The 17,350-nt window shown below is 38.4% G+C and overlaps 3 protein-coding genes across 5 annotated transcripts; all 3 read right to left on the bottom strand.

Moving 5' to 3' along the window:
* Window positions 1–409: 409 nt before the first annotated feature.
* LOC122078834 (protein translation factor SUI1 homolog 1) lies at window positions 410–1,750 on the bottom strand. Its single transcript, XM_042644991.1, has 5 exons — window positions 1,548–1,750; window positions 1,164–1,237; window positions 863–1,068; window positions 719–772; window positions 410–637 (listed from the first exon to the last, which is right to left on the bottom strand). The coding sequence occupies exons 2-5, from the start codon at window positions 1,198–1,200 to the stop codon at window positions 593–595; spliced, it is 342 nt and encodes a 113-aa protein (XP_042500925.1). The 5' UTR covers window positions 1,201–1,237; window positions 1,548–1,750; the 3' UTR covers window positions 410–592.
* Window positions 1,751–4,036: 2,286 nt separating this feature from the next.
* LOC122080167 (metalloendoproteinase 2-MMP-like) lies at window positions 4,037–5,676 on the bottom strand. The gene has a single exon (XM_042647073.1). The coding sequence runs from the start codon at window positions 5,349–5,351 to the stop codon at window positions 4,242–4,244; it is 1,110 nt and encodes a 369-aa protein (XP_042503007.1). The 5' UTR covers window positions 5,352–5,676; the 3' UTR covers window positions 4,037–4,241.
* A 6,230-nt stretch (window positions 5,677–11,906) lies between these two features.
* On the bottom strand, window positions 11,907–15,579 carry LOC122078948 (protein NRT1/ PTR FAMILY 5.9). 3 transcript variants are annotated; one of them, XM_042645156.1, is made up of 5 exons: window positions 15,462–15,579; window positions 15,263–15,349; window positions 14,963–15,180; window positions 13,191–13,693; window positions 11,907–12,801 (listed from the first exon to the last, which is right to left on the bottom strand). In XM_042645156.1, exons 2-5 carry the CDS (start codon window positions 15,318–15,320, stop codon window positions 11,982–11,984), a joined length of 1,599 nt encoding a protein of 532 aa, XP_042501090.1. In that variant the 5' UTR covers window positions 15,321–15,349; window positions 15,462–15,579; the 3' UTR covers window positions 11,907–11,981. The 3 variants fall into 3 exon arrangements, with proteins under 3 accessions (XP_042501090.1, XP_042501091.1, XP_042501089.1); XM_042645157.1 differs by lacking the exon at window positions 15,462–15,579 and having other exon boundaries at window positions 13,473–13,693; window positions 15,263–15,451; XM_042645155.1 differs by lacking the exon at window positions 15,462–15,579 and having other exon boundaries at window positions 15,263–15,450.
* Between the last annotated feature and the right edge of the window lie 1,771 nt (window positions 15,580–17,350).

The raw sequence follows: 17,350 nt of genomic DNA, 5'->3' as shown, positions 1-17,350 counted from the left end.
AAAAGGAAAAAACAAACCCACAACCAGTGTACTCAAACAGTGATGGATTGAGGACATTTTCACCACTAGGCTACCCAACCCCATTGGTACCCACAATTTAGAGTTGAGACCTTCAAGAAATGAGATACATAAGAACCAAAAAATTGTTGAAATTAAAAAGATTATATGACAAATATGAGTTAAATAAATAGTGGGTTTGAATCAACACGCCTTACGGTATGGATGCTTCTGTCTTGGGGGTTATGATTACTACTATGAACACCCTTTTTCTTTACCAAAAAAATAAACAAAAAATTGGAGTTCATATTTCAACCCCTTCACAACACATTACATATATTCCCTCGGAACCTGCAACAATTTGTATATCTCTGATTTAATTTGGAATCATCAACAAACATGAAATCAGATATGATGGAAGACTGAGAAATGGATTATTAAGCCTTAAGATAAGGTAGCAGGGTCAAAAACAGTTCAAGGATCCATGAAATAAATACTCTCCCCACCAAAACCAACACTCCCACTAAAAGGGAAAAATATAATACATTCCAGAGTAATATCCCTAAACTGTTTTTTCTTCCAGTGCTAAGGTTCCTCAGAAACCATGAATTTTGAGCTGTTCCTTCTTCACAATCCCAGCCTGTAGAAGAAATTGCAGAATCGTATCACCAAGATTTAACAATAAACAATGAAGAATGGAGATTATCAACAACTGATGTACCTGCACAAGGAAAGTTGACACATTCTTCCTCTGATCACCCTGTAGCTGAATAACCTGCAAAATCAGAAATTACAAAATTGCAGAACCAACTGGAGAAGATAACAAAATAGCCAATCAAATTAGGATGATGAAGGAAAAAGATACCTGACCCAGATCAGGGTCCTGGACAACGGTGCCATTACAGCAAAATTCTTTCTTGAGATCCTTCAAGATCTTGGTATAGCTGTATTCTTTCTTCAAACCCTGCACGGTGGTCAGGCTTTTCCTTCCATTCCGTTGCTGTACACGAACATGAACATACTCTTTCGTTCCAGCTCCTGAATCCTCTGCATTTGCCTCTGCGAATGGATCTGCTCACAAAGAAAAGGTCGGATTCCAATTTCGAAGAAATAAGAAAATTCCAATAGAAAAAAAAAGATGAACAATACAAACCCTTATTACATACCGAAAGCAGTGGGGACTTGGGCGTCGAGATCAGACATGAAACCTTGATATTGAAAGGTCTTACGAAGAAGAAACCTGAGGATCGAGATAAAGTGAAAACGAAGGAAGGTAGGTTATTCTCAGTCTCTGACGCAAATTGAAAGGGGAAATTTAGAAGGGCAAAAGAAATCCAGAAATATTATCATCAAGATGATGCATAATTGGTACAGAAACTAGTTTTCTTTGCCATTAAATCTCGAGATCCAAGATTCCACATCTCAAACAGAGACTAAAACCAGAGGGAGATCATAACATGATTCAAAAACATCAAAGGAAGACTAATTTAAACATCAAACCCATCAATTCCCGACGAAGATACGAGAGAAAGGAGCGATATTGGACTTACCAGGATCAATCACGAATCAGGATTATCCGGAAGCTTACGAGGGCAAGAAGAAACGGAAATCCCAGGAAGAGAGTAAAGGGTCTTTTTTCCCCAAAATTTATCAGGCGCACGTCGGTTCTCAGATGGTCTGGTCTGTCGGTGACGAGTCGCAATCGTTCCCAAGGCCCAATGACGCCCGGGGAGTTCTACCCATTTACGTAACAACCAACCGTCCTAATCGATTAACTAAGAAAAAGGAAAGGTTCCTACACAAGTTTTGACAATTCGGTATCTGGAATGGGATTGGGTCAAAGCCGATACCGATCTGATACCTAATCAGATTGGATCAAATATTTTTTACATACGATACTGATTGAAGATCGGTTAAGATGAATACCAATCTGATCCAATTTCTCAAACCGGAGTCTCATATTGAATTTGATGCTTAATCTCAAAAGGATTAGGGGAAATTATGTGATTATTCATTATTGGGTTTGTGATTATAAAACTACCCACATTCTGTTTAGTTCAAAGGATTTACACCAAACGGGTTTGGGTATTACAAAAATATACCCAGAATAGTGTTGGCCTTACATCTTTCATAGTATGCATATCACTGGGACAAATAATCACCTCTAATCAGTTATCAAAAATCCAATACCTTTGTTGTGGTTGCACATGTGAAGAGAGAGATTGGATAATGTATTTCTGAAAATAGTGAAAAGAGGGTTGCAACGCCATTAAAATGATTTCGGCCATTAACATATCAAAGTTGGAAAACTATTTCACCACCAACAATTTTAGGCTATGTTTGGCATACATTCACATTTTGAGAGTGTGCATTCTCCAATGAAAAATGCATTCTTAATGAAGAATGAAAAATTGTTTATTTATACATGTTTAGGTAAAATGCATTCTTGGTTTTAGAATGTTCATGCAATTCATCGAAGAGATCATGGGAAAAATTTATATGATAAGTATAACAATTCCACAACCGCAGGCTCATCACCCAAGAGGAGAACCAACCCCTGCTTTTCCACATCGGAGGAAATATAAAAAAACAAAGCGAAGCTGGAACTCCAATGCCTTTAGATAATTTCCTGATCACCACCAATGTAGAATCACATGTATTGCATACCACAACTCTCACTAGTCACGTATCACCCATTCCATCAAGCTCCGCCACCACAACAAAGGTGTCCTAAGAACCAAAGGATTGTCAAAAGGGAGATGAATCAATAAATAAGCCCAAGAATCTTTCAGGATTAAACATGGTACGATCAACCCAAGCTTTAGGGTCTTTGCCCAAGAACCCCAAACGTTCACTAACACCTGCGTGTCCTTGGGTATCCAAGACCAGATCAACTCTGTATCCTCTCCACCGCTCTGCGTGGTAGAAGTAAATGAGTCGGTGCTGTCGTAGTTGTCCCATTTTTTCTCTTCCACCTTTCTTTACCAACATACAACTCTTCAGCTCGACTCTTGCCCTGTTCATGGATTCAGGCCGGGGTTCGCAAAGGAGCTCTATCATTGCCCAGTCTGTTTCTACTGTTTGTTCTCTTGCTCGAAGCCCTGTTCTTGGATTCTGCCCTTCACAAATCCAGTGGAGAGAGAGAGAGAGAGAGAGAGAGAAAAACTGGGTTTTTGGATTTCCTATGTTTTTTGGTTTGAGACCTTCTCATCCACAATTATTTCAGTTCTGTTGAGCTATGGGTCTGTCCATTTTCATGGCTAGGGAATATTTTTCAGATATAAAATGCCAGAATATGGAGGGAGAAGACCTGCAATTCAGTGGAATATTATACTTTAGTCACCAGAAGAATGGAGGGATAAGATCTGCAGCTCACCCACATCATTCTCTTGGAACTATATCTTCCGATCTCTCTGCTGCCCATACAAGTGTAAAGGGAATGATAGGAATCGGAAGATGGAGGGAGAAGATGTGCAACTCCCGGGCACACCAACCCTTGGATCACGCTCTCTGGTCCTTGAACTCTATAGAGAGGAATCCTAGCCTTGCAAGTTAAGCTACATCAACCAACAAAATATTCATAGCTTGAGGAGTACATTTTGAGGCAGAGGTGAAAAAAATGATGGCATATGTTTGTTTGTCAATTGTTATTAACATTGCAAAAGATTTGTGGATGTGTGTTTTGGGCTTCTTTCTTGGTGATTTGGTCAAAAACGGTGGATGTTGAAAACCTAATCTTGTCCCTCAAGATATAATGTGTTTTGGCAAATATCTCCATTTGCTATTCTCTGTGGCTTTTGGTTGAAAATTAATCAAAGAACTAGATGATATATATATATATATATATATATATATGTATTATATATATTTTTGGGTGTCTGGTCTTACACTGGATTAAATTTTTTTAGGTGTATGTATATACACCCTTACACACAGGCACCAAGCAAGGCCCCATCCTATGAGAATCATAGAAGCCATGGAGTTGGCCCCAATGCGATTAGGAGAGTCAAACTCAAGAAAATTATAACTTTGTGATTTGAAAAAAAAAAAATTAATATGCATAGATAAATCAGATAATGATACATTACCTAACGTAATCTCTCATAAAAAAATGGTAAATATAATTTGAATTAAGACACATGAAATTTAAAAAATATAAAAATAAAGAGAAAGGGATATTGACCCGGCACTGGTGTAGGAACCACGCTCGTGGACAGAAAACTGTTTCCCTGAACAAAAAATATTTACAACAACAAGCCAAGGGAAGCAAGGGCTCCGATGACCATCGTTAGCGTCCAATGTGAATCCATGATGCGGACCCCACCATCACTAGTCTCTTTCTGCGTATCGGACGGTGTCGATGAAGCATTGTAGTTGGGGTTGCTGCCATAGAGCTCCTGAATCCCCTGAATATCATCGGTCGCTAGCTCAGTCTTCCTAGTCCTAGCCGAAATCGACGGGTACATGATGGCTTCCTCGACCGAAGAATGCCCCATCCCAAGCACGTGCCCTATCTCATGCACCGCAACCGATTCTAAATCGATGGCTACCGTCGAGGTCGACGTAGTCACATCTCCATCAATCACCCAATCTTCTGCACCGTCCAGATGGAACAATCCGCTGGTGGGAGAGAAAGCATGGGCCAACGTCCCCATCTGCCCATCAAACGATTCTCCGTCACCGTGATCCCCTTTGAAGAAACCAATCTTGATATCTGCATTCAAGTAGAAGTCTGTCTCCGTGAAATTTAACGGCGTCACAGCCGACCACCGTTGGAACGCACGGGAGAAGATGACCTTAGCGTTACTCTGTAACTGGTTACCAGGCCAGAATGCGTAGGTGAGGTTGTGCTTACTGTCCGGCCACGTGGGTTTGTTAGTGAAGAAAGTGTAGTGGGATACAGTGTGGAGGGTCGTACGTGCGGACTTGCCGGAATTCATGGAATTAGTGCCGTTGACGATGTCGGCGTTGCCGCATCTGGGGATAGCCATAAGCTGAACGGTGGAGTTATCAAGGATACCGGTGGCGTTCAGATTGAAGTTTTTCTGGTATTGCTTGAGAGCAGATTCGAGGGTATCGTCGAAGTTGTCTGTGAAATTGGAGGAAGAATTGATATAACCGAATTGGTGGAGGTACTGCTTGAGATTGGCTAAGCCGGAGACTTGGTCGCCCTTGTGACGTCCGGAGAAGTTGTGGAATAAGTCCCATGGGTTTGAGGTTGTGGTTGGGTCAGGCGACGGCGCTGTGGCTGTGTTGCTATTCTGGTATAAGATTCGGTAGCCGGCGACGGTTGTGGATAGAAGCCATAGATGAAGCAGTGAAATTACTGTGGATGTAGAGTGAAGAGGAGCCATTTTGTTCAGGGCGGACCAGAAGAACTCAGGTTGAGGATCATTGTTATATAGAGTAGAAAATGTTTGAGGAGATGACGTTGAGTTGTGGAAGCCGCAAATGCAATGGGAAGGAAGTTGTCAAAGGTGAGGAACTTTTACGTTGCTTGTTTGACTTGCTTCGACTTTCTCCTCCTCGATTATGGGGTTGATAATATGTGACGAGAAGGGCTAATCGGCGGCTACTAGCTATGCCTATTTGGCGAATTACGAAGATTTCCGCGGCGGACTCCGCGTTTCCGACGTCTAGAACTCGGGCGGCACTAATTTGCCGCGTGGCTTGCTCGTTACTATTTTATTTTCAATGAACACTTTTTTCTTTATTGTTGATGATATAATTGATCTTAGAATAGAATAGAACGGAGCGGTATACAATAATTCTATGCGTTGGATTGGAATCATGTTTCGGTATTATCACCAACTAATGTTGAATTATTCATAGCGGGGCCTTTTAAGATGGAGGAATTAATAGGTTAGTCAAAGGTAGTTGGAATAGCGGAAGCTTCTATACAACAATCTTCTTTGGATTGATTTAATGAATTCACATGAATTATTGGAGTTTTGGCATTCTAATATGGAGTCATAAGTCTAATTTTAGGGTTCTATCAAAAAAAAAAGTCTAATTAAGGGTGTCAATCCCAAGTCTGTATGGATTTGATGGATTGATCCGATCATTTAAAGATTGCTTTGGTTTGCATCAATTATGCTCAGTTTACAGTTTACGACTTGTTTATAAGCATGACATGGCCTAACACGTTTAGTCAAATCGTTTTTATGTATATTTGGATTTTTTTAATAAAATAAAATATATATTGATAAATTTTTATTATTTTTGAATGTAATCATTTGTAATATTTTTTTTAAATTGTTGATGATTTATTCGTATCATTTTAGGGTTAAAACAATAAAAAAAAAAATACTTTAAAATATCTAAAGACAAAATCAGCTGATACTTACCAATTCAATCTGATTTGAATCAATATTATATAGTATCAACGATCGATACCGTCCCTTAAATTCATGGAAGGGAGTAAAAGAATTAGGACAATAAAAGATTCCTTACATTGGCAGCTGCTTGACAGACCTGCCGATGACGTTGGTAGGTCCGCTTTGCATGTCAGCTTGAGGTAACTTATTTCTATTGACTTGGACTGACCTTAGGGTTCGGGTTTGGTCCAAATCTAATCTCGGGCCAAGATTGAGCCTGGTTTTAAGTTTGGAGTTTGGACTGCATCCAGCTTATTCCTTGAATGCACATTGTAGTTAAGTCCAGTTTGGATTAGTTCTTGTATCAGAAGGAGCTTCTTCACTTCGGTGGAGAAGTTGTTCAAGGAGCACATCTGATATGGGTGGTCATGACTCAAGTGGGTTGGATCAAATGGATTGAGAACCGCCTGATGCGGAAGGGAGCGTGGCTGACTGGGCACGAGATCCACAAACTGGTCTACACTTACATACCCAATAGAAAGCTCAATACAGATTTTTCCACTTTTCTCTTGGCAGCCAAACACCCAAGAAAAAAATAATTTCTTTTCATTTCTATTCATTTCTTTCAATTCAGTTGTTCTTTTCTCTTCTTTGAAGATACCTTTTTTTATTCTCTATCCATTTCAAAACATAGGTTAGTTTTCTACACCCTCTAGATAATTCTAGATTTTCCTATATTTTTATTATGCTATATAACTAAGTGAGATTCAACGAATACGAATATTTATATGCGAATAAAAATCTTTAGAATCTAGTTATCTATAAAATTTCAATGCCCCATGACCTATATGCATCGAGAATGTCTCTTGCCATGGTGGTGGCTACCAATACAGTAGAACTAGCTTGAGTCCGAAGAAAGGTCACTTGATCAATTCTCCACCCGATTGAATGTATACGTCTTGTTTTCCCTTCCTCGCAATCCCAAGTCGCTCTTTTTTGAGCCGGGAGTTGGGACTTGAGATTTTTTTTTATTGAATTATACAATAGGACTTTACTCACACACACACACACACACACACACAAAAGGAGAGGGGGGATGATAGAAAAGAGGAGGAGAGATACATGTGATAAGAGTTAATCTTTAAACCTCCCACACTCTTAGTACTTGCTCTAGATATAGAGGCTCTAATTAGAGCGTTATGCATTAGATCCATGGGACTTGAGATGTCAACGCTCCCCCCAAAGTATAGCCTACGGGTTTTATATGATCTGAACCCAAAAAAAATAAAATAAAAAATGGTGGCATCTACAATTGTTCTCAAATGTGGGTTCACTTTCACATGACAGAATAGCTAATTAGAAGCAAGGAAATTTGTGTATACCCCATTTAGAAAATTGGATTAGGAGCTCAGCTGGTACGTAATCGTTGTTAGTTGTGTTAATTGTTAATTATTAATTATTAATCGTCATTCAACGACGATGACGCACGTGAAGAGTTAAATGCACCTTATCCATCAGTGTCGTAGACTCGTCATCGCGTGCAGCCGTGTAAAACCCCTTTCCTTTTCCCTCTTCCGAGATTCTTCTAGAAGTACTAGAAGCATACGAGAGGGTGCAGCCCAAGGAAACTCCTCGGAATCTCCTTGATCACAAGTTGGGAATATTTTTTGGGCAATTTTCTTTGCTCTAATAATCAGTTTCGTCAAAGCTCTCTATAATTTGTCTAAAAGACCTAAAATTTCCCAAACCCAGAGCCAATAGGATCTTTCATTATGTATAAAATTACACGTCTGCCCTTCCTCGCTTTAGATTACAAAATAAGTGAATAACAAACATGAAACATGTGGTACCTATCTTTTTCCTCCTATCCTTACCATTTCTATTATAGGGTGAAATATGATCGGGTTTCTTAAAACCTCAGCTCAATCCTAGATCTCAAAAATTCAATCTAGCCCAATCCAACCTTATCGGGCTTATACCAATCCAATCTGGTCCTAATTGACCCGAATCAGGTCGAGTTGGACCGGGTTGGCCTTGATTTTTATCAGGATTGGTTTAACCTTGATTGAACTTATTGTTACAATTGCATTTGTAAGGGAGAAGTATATCGAATATTGGCATAAGAATCAATTACCCAGATTTCATTTTCCAAATAAAATGACTAAATGACAATCCTAAATTATAATATATAAATCAAGGTTGAACTCAGGGTCAGGTTAGACTGAACGTAGGTTAAAGGTCAGTATTTTTTTTAACTCCAATCCACCTCACAGTTAGAAATCATAACTCAAATCCTATTCAGGTTCGAGGTGAGTTCGGACCGTCAAGGCCAAACTTATACCGGGTGTGAGTTTTTGACTTCTTTTATTTAACTAACTTTAATTAAAAATAGATAAATAAATAACTAAAGCAAAATGAATTAATTATTAATAAGATATGGGTATATTAGTCTTTTGACCCAGCAGATAAACTTTGACTTAAAAAATGGAAACACCGTTGGCGTGCGTGTGACTCGGAGCGTTTTCCAAAGGCCCCTGATGTATGCCTTAATATTATAATCCACAAGATCGATCTAGAAGAACCGGCGTTGCCAATCCTATATATATTATGCTTAATGCCTCCTCTGCATTCAATTACTTAAACCGTTCAACGATATCTCTTTTACCAGATAAAGAGTTTCTTCCTTTCATTTCCATCAAAAGACCCATCTTCTTGATCGTCACTTCAAGCTTGAATTCCTTTTCTAATCCTGCAAGTGCCAATGGATAGAAGCAGATCGAACGGAGCATCGTGGGCAGATCAATGGGACTACAACAATCCAGACCCAGTTCACGGATCCAGTAAGACTAGTAATGGTGGAGGTATGACTTCCAATTATGGTAAGAAGGTAGGAGAAGGACTGGAGAAAACCAAAGCAGTGGCTTCCACGGGCTTCAAGAAAGTCAAGGCAGGTACCTCTGTTGGCTTCCATTGGATCAAAGACAAGTGCCAGAAGACTACCCACAAGAACTAATTGAATTGAGATCTCTCTCCTGCTTTTTTTTTTCTTTTTTCTTTTTTCTTTATTAGTTTCGTACAGTTTCCATATATATAGTTCATGTACTTGATTCGTTATACATATTTGGGTTTTCTTTTAGTTTTTATTCACTTTCCCCTGTTCTTTGATTAACGTATATAAATTCTGGTCCTGTTCTTGAATTCTTTGTGTGGCAATGATTCATGAATGATATATAGAACTAAAAAACTAGTTTTGCAATTGGGTTTAGCGAGTTGTTGATCTATTTGACTCAGTTCATGACTTGATCGTGGTGTTCTAAATTCAAGAACAGGGGAGAAGGGTTGTTTCCTGGTTGGATTAGAATGATGGAATAGGATAGAAAACCCAGTTTCACAAAGATTTCCCTTTCATCTTTCGACGTTCCTTCTAAAACGTGGACTCAAAGAACACATTGACATCATCGTCTGCGTCAGCTTCTGTAGGGTCTTTTCCTTTTGAGGCTGGCAGAGGCGCACAGCTCACTCCTCTCACCGCCCATCGTCTAGTTGTCTTTGGATTAAGATCTGAGGATTCGGACTTGGACCATGCCACTATGCCTTGCTAACAAGCCAAGAAATATATTTCTTTGAGGGGAAGGGCATGTTTGATAACGTTTTCGTCATTTCTGTTTCAAGAAACGACAGAAACATAAATTTTCGTTTCTAGAAATAGAAACGGAATTGATGGTGTTTGATAAGTCATATTTCTAGAAGTCGATAGCAACTAGAGGAAGAATGGCCACAAATCGTTTTTAGAAACGGCGAAACAAGTTCTACTTGTTTCTCCTAGGTCGTTTATTGAACCATAAATAGGTAGAAATTTCAATTTATATTTCTGAAAACAAGTGAAATGAAATAGTTTTGTCAAACATTTTTTGTTATGTTTCTACCGTTTCTAGACACAGAAAGGACAAAAATGCATTTCTTGAAACGTTATCAAACAGGCCCGAAGCCTCTTTTGTTATATATGTAATATATGTGATGGAAAGATTGCATTCTTCCCAATATTTATTAGGAAAAGGATTCTATGAACGTGAGGTGGACGCAATGTCTACCCACATTTTTTTTCAAGGGAAAATATTTTCAGCGTGGCCCCTGTACCAGTGCCCCGGCCAATGAGAGTGTACACTTAGGCATCTACTTGGAGGGGTACAATGATCAATTCACATCCCTTGTGTCTGGACATAGAAGTGTACTCTTAGATAGAAAACACTAAACACATCCCCCCCCCCCCTCCGTGTATAATTGGGCTCAGTAAAATGCGGAAAAAAAAAATAGTTAACAAAATGACTTTTGGGGGAAAGTTTCTTTATATGTTTATGAAATCAATGATGTATATTAAATGCAAGGGCAAGAGATCACTACCTGGTCGCATAGCCCTTGCACCAAATAGAGACCAATGAGAGCACATATAGGTGCATCAACACTCATAGGATTTTTTTATCAAGTTGTTTTCTTGTTCCTTGGTGTAAATTATGATACTCAATCTAAGGCTCAGCCTAAGCCTAGTCTAACCCAACACCAAGCCTCGAAAATTTTCAGGTAGACTCACTCTCGCTTGGCCACTATATTTCATTTTCCTGTGTTATAGTATAGTGGTCTCAAAATTGTTTGAATAAAGTCAATTCCTTGTTTAAATTGTTTGAATTGCAAAGATAATTTAGTAAACACGATAAAGATATTATACATGATGGGTCATTTGGTTGAAATGGACTATCAAATTTGACATACAACTTATCAAGGAGTTTTCCATCTATCTAATAGTCAAAATGCTAAATTATTTTGTCCACACAGCCAAAAGGTAGTGGACGTGTAGAAACCCATCTCAATTGATATCCTTTTAAACTTATCTATGCATAGATTATAATCTAGGACCAAGTTTTCGTAAGGCCATTCATGTGGCCTATCGTGACCACAATAGGTGGAGAAAGAGGGGTGACATCTCAACCATCCTATAGTTTAGCTACCAATGACAAAAAACTTTGTTCTTTAATTTATATCTATTTGTCTACTAATTTATAAAATTTATTTTTACCTCGACAACGAATCATACATGAATGGAAAGTAACAACTCTTCATGTATGGCCCTTTTAAAGTAACACGTGCCTTTTTTTTTTCTTTCACGAATGCCTCTTTCTAATCACTCTTAATGGCAACATGAAAGGGTAATTATGGAAACAAAAGACCAAGTGTCATCATAAACTATACATGAAGCCTTCATGTACGGAGAGCCTGGTTCTTCGAACAATGTTGTAAACTATAAATGTAATCCAATATTAGTGTGATCATAGGTTAATTGGCAAAACCTCATATATCTTTTATTTTATACTTGTGGCTATTTTTGGTTCTTGGAACAACAAGCAACAACAACACAAAGCTTTATCGCAACTTAATGAAGTCGGCTACATGGATCCAAGCAAGGATAAAGAAAAGGTAAAAATTAAAGGAAGCAAAAGACAAAAATAATAACGAAATAGAACACAGCTAAATGGGGTATATTATATAGATCCTAGCCCTCCAATCCATTCTTTTCAAAGTAATACTTGAGACAAGACCTAATTTGAACATATCCTATATTTTGTTCCTGATTTTGTATGTATAAATTGATGTCGAAGTCAAAAAACAAGACACTTATTTACTATTCTGTTTGTAGTATTTACACAAACACACAAAAACTAGCAAGCTCAAGGTGCTTAACAAGGTCAAAAGCCAGTAGTAGCAATCTAGACTGGCTTCACTTAGGTTATCCGAGAACCAACTTTGTCTATGTCTACTTGTACTTGTGACAATCTCAACTACTGAGATTAGAAGGGCACTAAGAAAGCTGCCTACACCAAAAACACTGAGATACAGAGCTATGCCCATGGTTCTCATCCTACTAGGCATTTGGGTGTAAAAGAATTCTTGCATTCCAACAACAGTAAAGACATCTGAGATGCCAAGGAAAATGTACTGAGGTAGTAACCAGAAGATACTCATTGGAACTGTTGATGATTGTGATTGAAGAAGCCCAGATCTACTAACCTTCAATCTCTTTGTTTCAACAATTGCAGCTATAGCCATGGCAGCAATTGAGAGAACCATCCCAATTCCCATCCTTTGCATCACATTGATCCCTTTGTTGGTTTGTGTGATAATCTGTATAAAGGGTATGATCATCTTGTCATATAAAGGCATTAGAAGTACTATTGAGATTGTAATAGCACTCTGTAGTGTTGCAGGAGGGATAACAAAGCTGTTTCCAATGTTCCTCTTCATGGTCATTCCTTGTTTAGTGAAGAAGGTGGCTGGTTGTTGGAAGACAACAGCAAACATTAGAAGTGTGATCCATATAGGTAGGAGCTTCAGTAGCAGTCTCAAATCAAAAGTGACAATCTCATTGTTGGGGTTCTCATCACCCATTGTTTTGGAGCTATCAAATTCTTGTTCACAAAGTGGAGTCTCTTGTAGCCTGGAACAAGCAAGATTTGCATTAGGTTCTCCCCTTAATCACTGCACACAAGCTAGAAACATGATTAACTAATGAGAGATTGATCCCTTTGTTGGGGTTCTACGCAAAAGCAATTATATATTCTACATCGGATATGAATAGCCTGATGTGAAGATATATAAGGACTTGGGAACCCTCTTTTGAGTTTGAATCCGCTCCCCATGTGCGGACGGATGGGGTAGATCTGGACTCTCTATAGGCTGTGGGACCCACCTCAAGTTGGAGGGTCTAAATCTATCTCCACCTATTCTTACATGGGGAGCTGATTCGGACTGCCCACTCCTCAACAGCTAGCATTTAATGATGAGTTCAATCTGAGTCCCAAAAGGAAAGAAAGAGCAAGAACTTACTCAAGCTCAGCCATGTCAGATTCTTTTTCGGGCAATGAAATTCTACTATTCATCGCTTTTGATACAGTTTTTTTTATGGCAAGAATTATCTCTTCAAAGGGTTTATTCCCACCATTGGCCTGCTTATGGGTATACGATCTAGTCCCACATGAGAAACATACAATGGAAGCCACCATTGCTATCGTAGGGATAGCAAATCCCAATCCCCAACCAAAAGAATCTTGAATATAGGACATAAGAGAAACACCCAATAGGCTGCCTGTACAAATACTGAAATATGACCATTGGAAGAATGAACTTTTCTTCTTTGTTTTCTGGTCGTCTTTGGAACAAGGCAAGTCATCATCACATTCAAGTTGATCTGCTGCAAAGGATTGCAAGCAAGGGTTGTATCCACCTTGACCTATGGAAATCAAATAGAGTGACCAAAAGAGAGACAGTGAAGAGCTGGTTTTGCTTGTAGCTGCCCTTAGCAGTGCTGTTGATGTCAATGCTGCAAGCCCCTTGGGGAATATAAGGAATGAAAATGAAAGTTAGAGCTCCATTTCCATGACCACTCAATATTCAAATCTTTTAGTATCAATTGTAGCAGGCAAATTGGGTGTTCATGGGTCAGGGTCAAGCCTGATTTACAGTTTCTACAAGGTACTTCTATGTACGGTTAGATAATGAGGTGTGTACCACCTGCTGCCATTAAAGTGCATGAAGGGATATTAAAAAAAGAAAAAAGAAAAAAAAGAGGACACATGTCATCATCAAACTTTACATGAAGGGTATATGTACAGATAAGTGATCCAGACTTGGCCAGGACTGGATGTCCTAGTGGAGACTGGGTCATCCAGCTCTATTTGTAGGTTGTAGGAACATGAATACCTAATCGCTACATAAGAAAGTAGACAATAGAAATAAAACAATCACACAACTCCAACACAGATTTATTGGGTTCATTAAGATTACCTTCTACGATGATGGTGAGATGAGAATTGCTTCACTAACAATGAAAAATAAGGCTATCACTTCCTCTCTATGGGGAGTTCCCTCACTTCAAATTTATAGTGAAAAATATAGATGTAATTTACTGAAATACTCATATAACCCTATTTTTTTTGTTCAGACCCTACAAGTTTTTACAATCTTTTGGAGTCGGCCCACAAAGCTATGCGACAGAATACAAGTCATCTTACTACCAACATAGGCTTGACTTCTAGTCAAGTGATAACATTTGTACTTTTCTTTTTTACTTTCATAAATGTCCTTCAATACACTCGTAATGGTAGCAGGTGGGACATATATGCCACCGCCTAACTATACATGAAGCATACACATACTGGTAGGTGATCCAGACTCGTCCTAGTGGCCTACTACTAATATGGAATTCTTGGGATAAAATTAATAGGTCTAAGAGAGAATGGATGCTCTACACATATGTTCACCTGGACATACATGTGAGGATCCAACATCTGTCTCACTTCTTTCTATTTAATTTTCAAGGGTAAAGAGTAGTATATTTGGAAGCAAAAGGGACAGGTATTGAATCCTCACTTGTTCCTCCATTGAGCAATAAACCTGTAGCAGTTCCCCTTCATATAATTGTTGCAATCCCTTACCCAAAAAATTTGTTGGAACCCTTTCGTAGAATCTTGTAGCTAGGTTGTAACAGATGAATGATGCTAATTGACTATGAATGCCAATTAAGCTAAAGTACCCAATAAAGATTATGATCCATATAAACAAATTAAAGAAAGAAATGAGTTTGGAGTGAAGAAAATCACCACAACATAAAGGAAAGAGGAAGCCAAGATAGTGGAGTAGCGATCCCAGTATGAATCAGCAACAAGTGCTCCTAATAGGGAGAGAATAGATGTGACTCCACACCAGTTGTTCACAGTTTTGGCCGCCGAGGAGTTACTCATTTTAACAACATCGGTCAGATAGGTAATTAGGTTGGAAGCCACCCCCTTAAATGCAAACCTCTCCACACCACCTATCACTGTAACATCAACCAAACCAACCAACCACACTTAATTTGTTGAGAGAGAGAGAGAGAGAGAGAGAGAGAGAGAGAGAATTACCTATAAGGAGAATGCATGATCTGCCGAGTCCTTTTGATCTCCTTCCATCGTCGTCCATGGTGCAAGAGAATGAACTTCAAATATGAACTGTGAAGAGGAAGAGGATGATGAGGAACAAAATAAGTGCTCAAACATGAAAACCAATACCAAGAAAATCCCTTGTTGGGAACCTCCTCTTGTAGTTTCACGAGAAATTTACCCATTTCTTTAATCTTCTTCTTTTGGAGGTCTTTTTTGGTTACTTTTTCTGTTTAATTGGTTTGACCACTTTAGCTCACATAGAGAGAGAGAGAGAGAGAGAGAGAGAGAGAGAGAGAGAGAGATCATAGGCATTTTCTTTTACTAGTAAGTTGAAATCTCTTTAAAAGCCGAATCACCCGCTTTCAGTTTCATTGGTTAGAGTGTCACGTCCATCTCATGTTGAAGCACAAATGCCCACATGCAGCAATCCCATACGTCTATGTCTTGCCGTTGGTCATCAAAGAATTAACCTGGAACAGAACCTGAAGAGTTTGGATTCAGGTTTCCCATAAACGCAAGAGTCTGTTGAGAGGAGAGAGACGGAGAGGGCACTGTGTTTGGTGGTTTGCTGAGGCAGATAAGAGCAATAGAGAGGAAAGTTGATTTGGTGGTTTGCTGTGATGGAATTCAACTTTGAATTTGTTTTTGGTGGCACTACCACTCAAACCAATAAAGGGTTTTAATAGTTGAGACGCATATAATTGTTACGTAAAACCCCACATTAGTGCTTTGGTTGCCCATCCTATCTTCTTCTCTTTAGATTTTTAGATCATATGGGTTTCAATTATGAAACTACTTTTCAATAATTCAGGCACAGGAGGTTACTAATGGGGTTTAAGATTGTTTTTCACGTATCTATTACCCTTCTCTGATATACAAGGCTTGGTAATTGGTAACTAAAGAAGGTGATTGAAAAGGGTCCTGGGTACTGTGCTATATATATATACACACACACACGATGCATTTGCACGTGATCTTATGAAGAGAGAGAAAGAGCTAAACATTGTTGATAGTTTAAATTAAAATTGCTACAAGCAAGGGTAGCACTATGTGGAAATATTGAGGCTGCCAATCATAGCCAAAGATGTCGGAGATAGATAAACATTAAAGAAGATCTGAACAGTTGGCAACAAAAGATCATCTTTATATAGATCCAAAATAGGCGTAACTTGCATAAAATAACAATTAAACACGAAAATGGAATAATGGCATTGCAAGGGAAAATCAAGAGGAAAGCCCATGGTCAAGGGATTCCCCTTTACCGTGGTTTAAGAAAAACTTGGTCCTTTCTCTTCTTCTTCTTTTCTTTAATGGAAAAAAGGCTTACCACCTGACTCTGTTAACTATTCTTCAATAATGGATGACTTGTTTAAGGCAGGAAAGGAACATACTGCTCTTAAAATTGCACAAGAAATTACTGAGAAATTGTTTTCATGGCGAACAATGTCTACAACATAAGGCTTGAAAAATCTGTAGAAGCACAATGAACATATACTGGAATAAAATGGCTAAGCTCCTGACCAGGCTACATTCAAGAACCGCTTGCTCATTATATAGGGGCATAATGAATATACTATTATCTCATGCATATTGGCAACTGACTCATTCTAAATGAGCATTCATATAAGGCTTGTATTTTTAAGGCATAAATACAATGTCGAACATCACAAGCAACAACGTACATGCTAAAAGTTTCAATTGATAAACCAAGACAACGCATTGTTTGAAGGAAATAAGAACCAAAAATTTGAGTTGTTGGACAAGCTTTCTCTATCTGAAGCTAAAAATAAAAATCATCACTAGCAATTTGAAGATACAGTAGCAATACAGAGAATAAAATAAAGAAAAAAAAATTTAAATAGGTTTTTATTCAAGCCAACATAAGAACATTTAGAAAACTCAACTATAGTTGGAAATTGAAATTAATAGCGAGACAAATTTAAGACATTAGAGAAAGTAGAGTATTGATGCTTGAACTAATAATATTCAGCTTTTATACCAAATTAATAATAATGTTCAACTCAGATGTGAATCATGGGCTAAGTTATAGTGATTCAAGTGGGAAAA

The sequence above is a fragment of the Macadamia integrifolia genome, chromosome 5, assembly GCF_013358625.1.
Source record: "Macadamia integrifolia cultivar HAES 741 chromosome 5, SCU_Mint_v3, whole genome shotgun sequence".
NCBI classification, from domain to species: domain Eukaryota; kingdom Viridiplantae; phylum Streptophyta; class Magnoliopsida; order Proteales; family Proteaceae; genus Macadamia; species Macadamia integrifolia.
This window is presented reverse-complemented; position numbering and strand designations above follow the sequence as displayed.

Excerpts from the sequence above, each read along its gene's own strand:
- LOC122078834 (XM_042644991.1), bottom strand. The coding sequence starts at position 1,200 with ATGTCTGATCTCGACGCCCAAGTCCCCACTGCTTTCG. Across the intron at positions 1,069-1,163 it reads CCAAGTCCCCACTGCTTTCG|ATCCATTCGCAGAGGCAAAT; the intron begins GTATGTAATAAG and ends CTTTGTGAGCAG. Across the intron at positions 638-718 it reads TGTCAACTTTCCTTGTGCAG|GCTGGGATTGTGAAGAAGGA; the intron begins GTACATCAGTTG and ends TTTCTTCTACAG.
- LOC122080167 (XM_042647073.1), bottom strand. The coding sequence starts at position 5,351 with ATGGCTCCTCTTCACTCTACATCCACAGTAATTTCACTGCTTCATCTA.
- LOC122078948 (XM_042645156.1), bottom strand. The coding sequence starts at position 15,320 with ATGGACGACGATGGAAGGAGATCAAAAGGACTCGGCAGATCATGCATT. Across the intron at positions 15,181-15,262 it reads ATCATGCATTCTCCTTATAG|TGATAGGTGGTGTGGAGAGG; the intron begins GTAATTCTCTCT and ends TTGATGTTACAG. Across the intron at positions 13,694-14,962 it reads CCTCTTTCCTTTATGTTGTG|GGGCTTGCAGCATTGACATC; the intron begins GTGATTTTCTTC and ends ATATTCCCCAAG.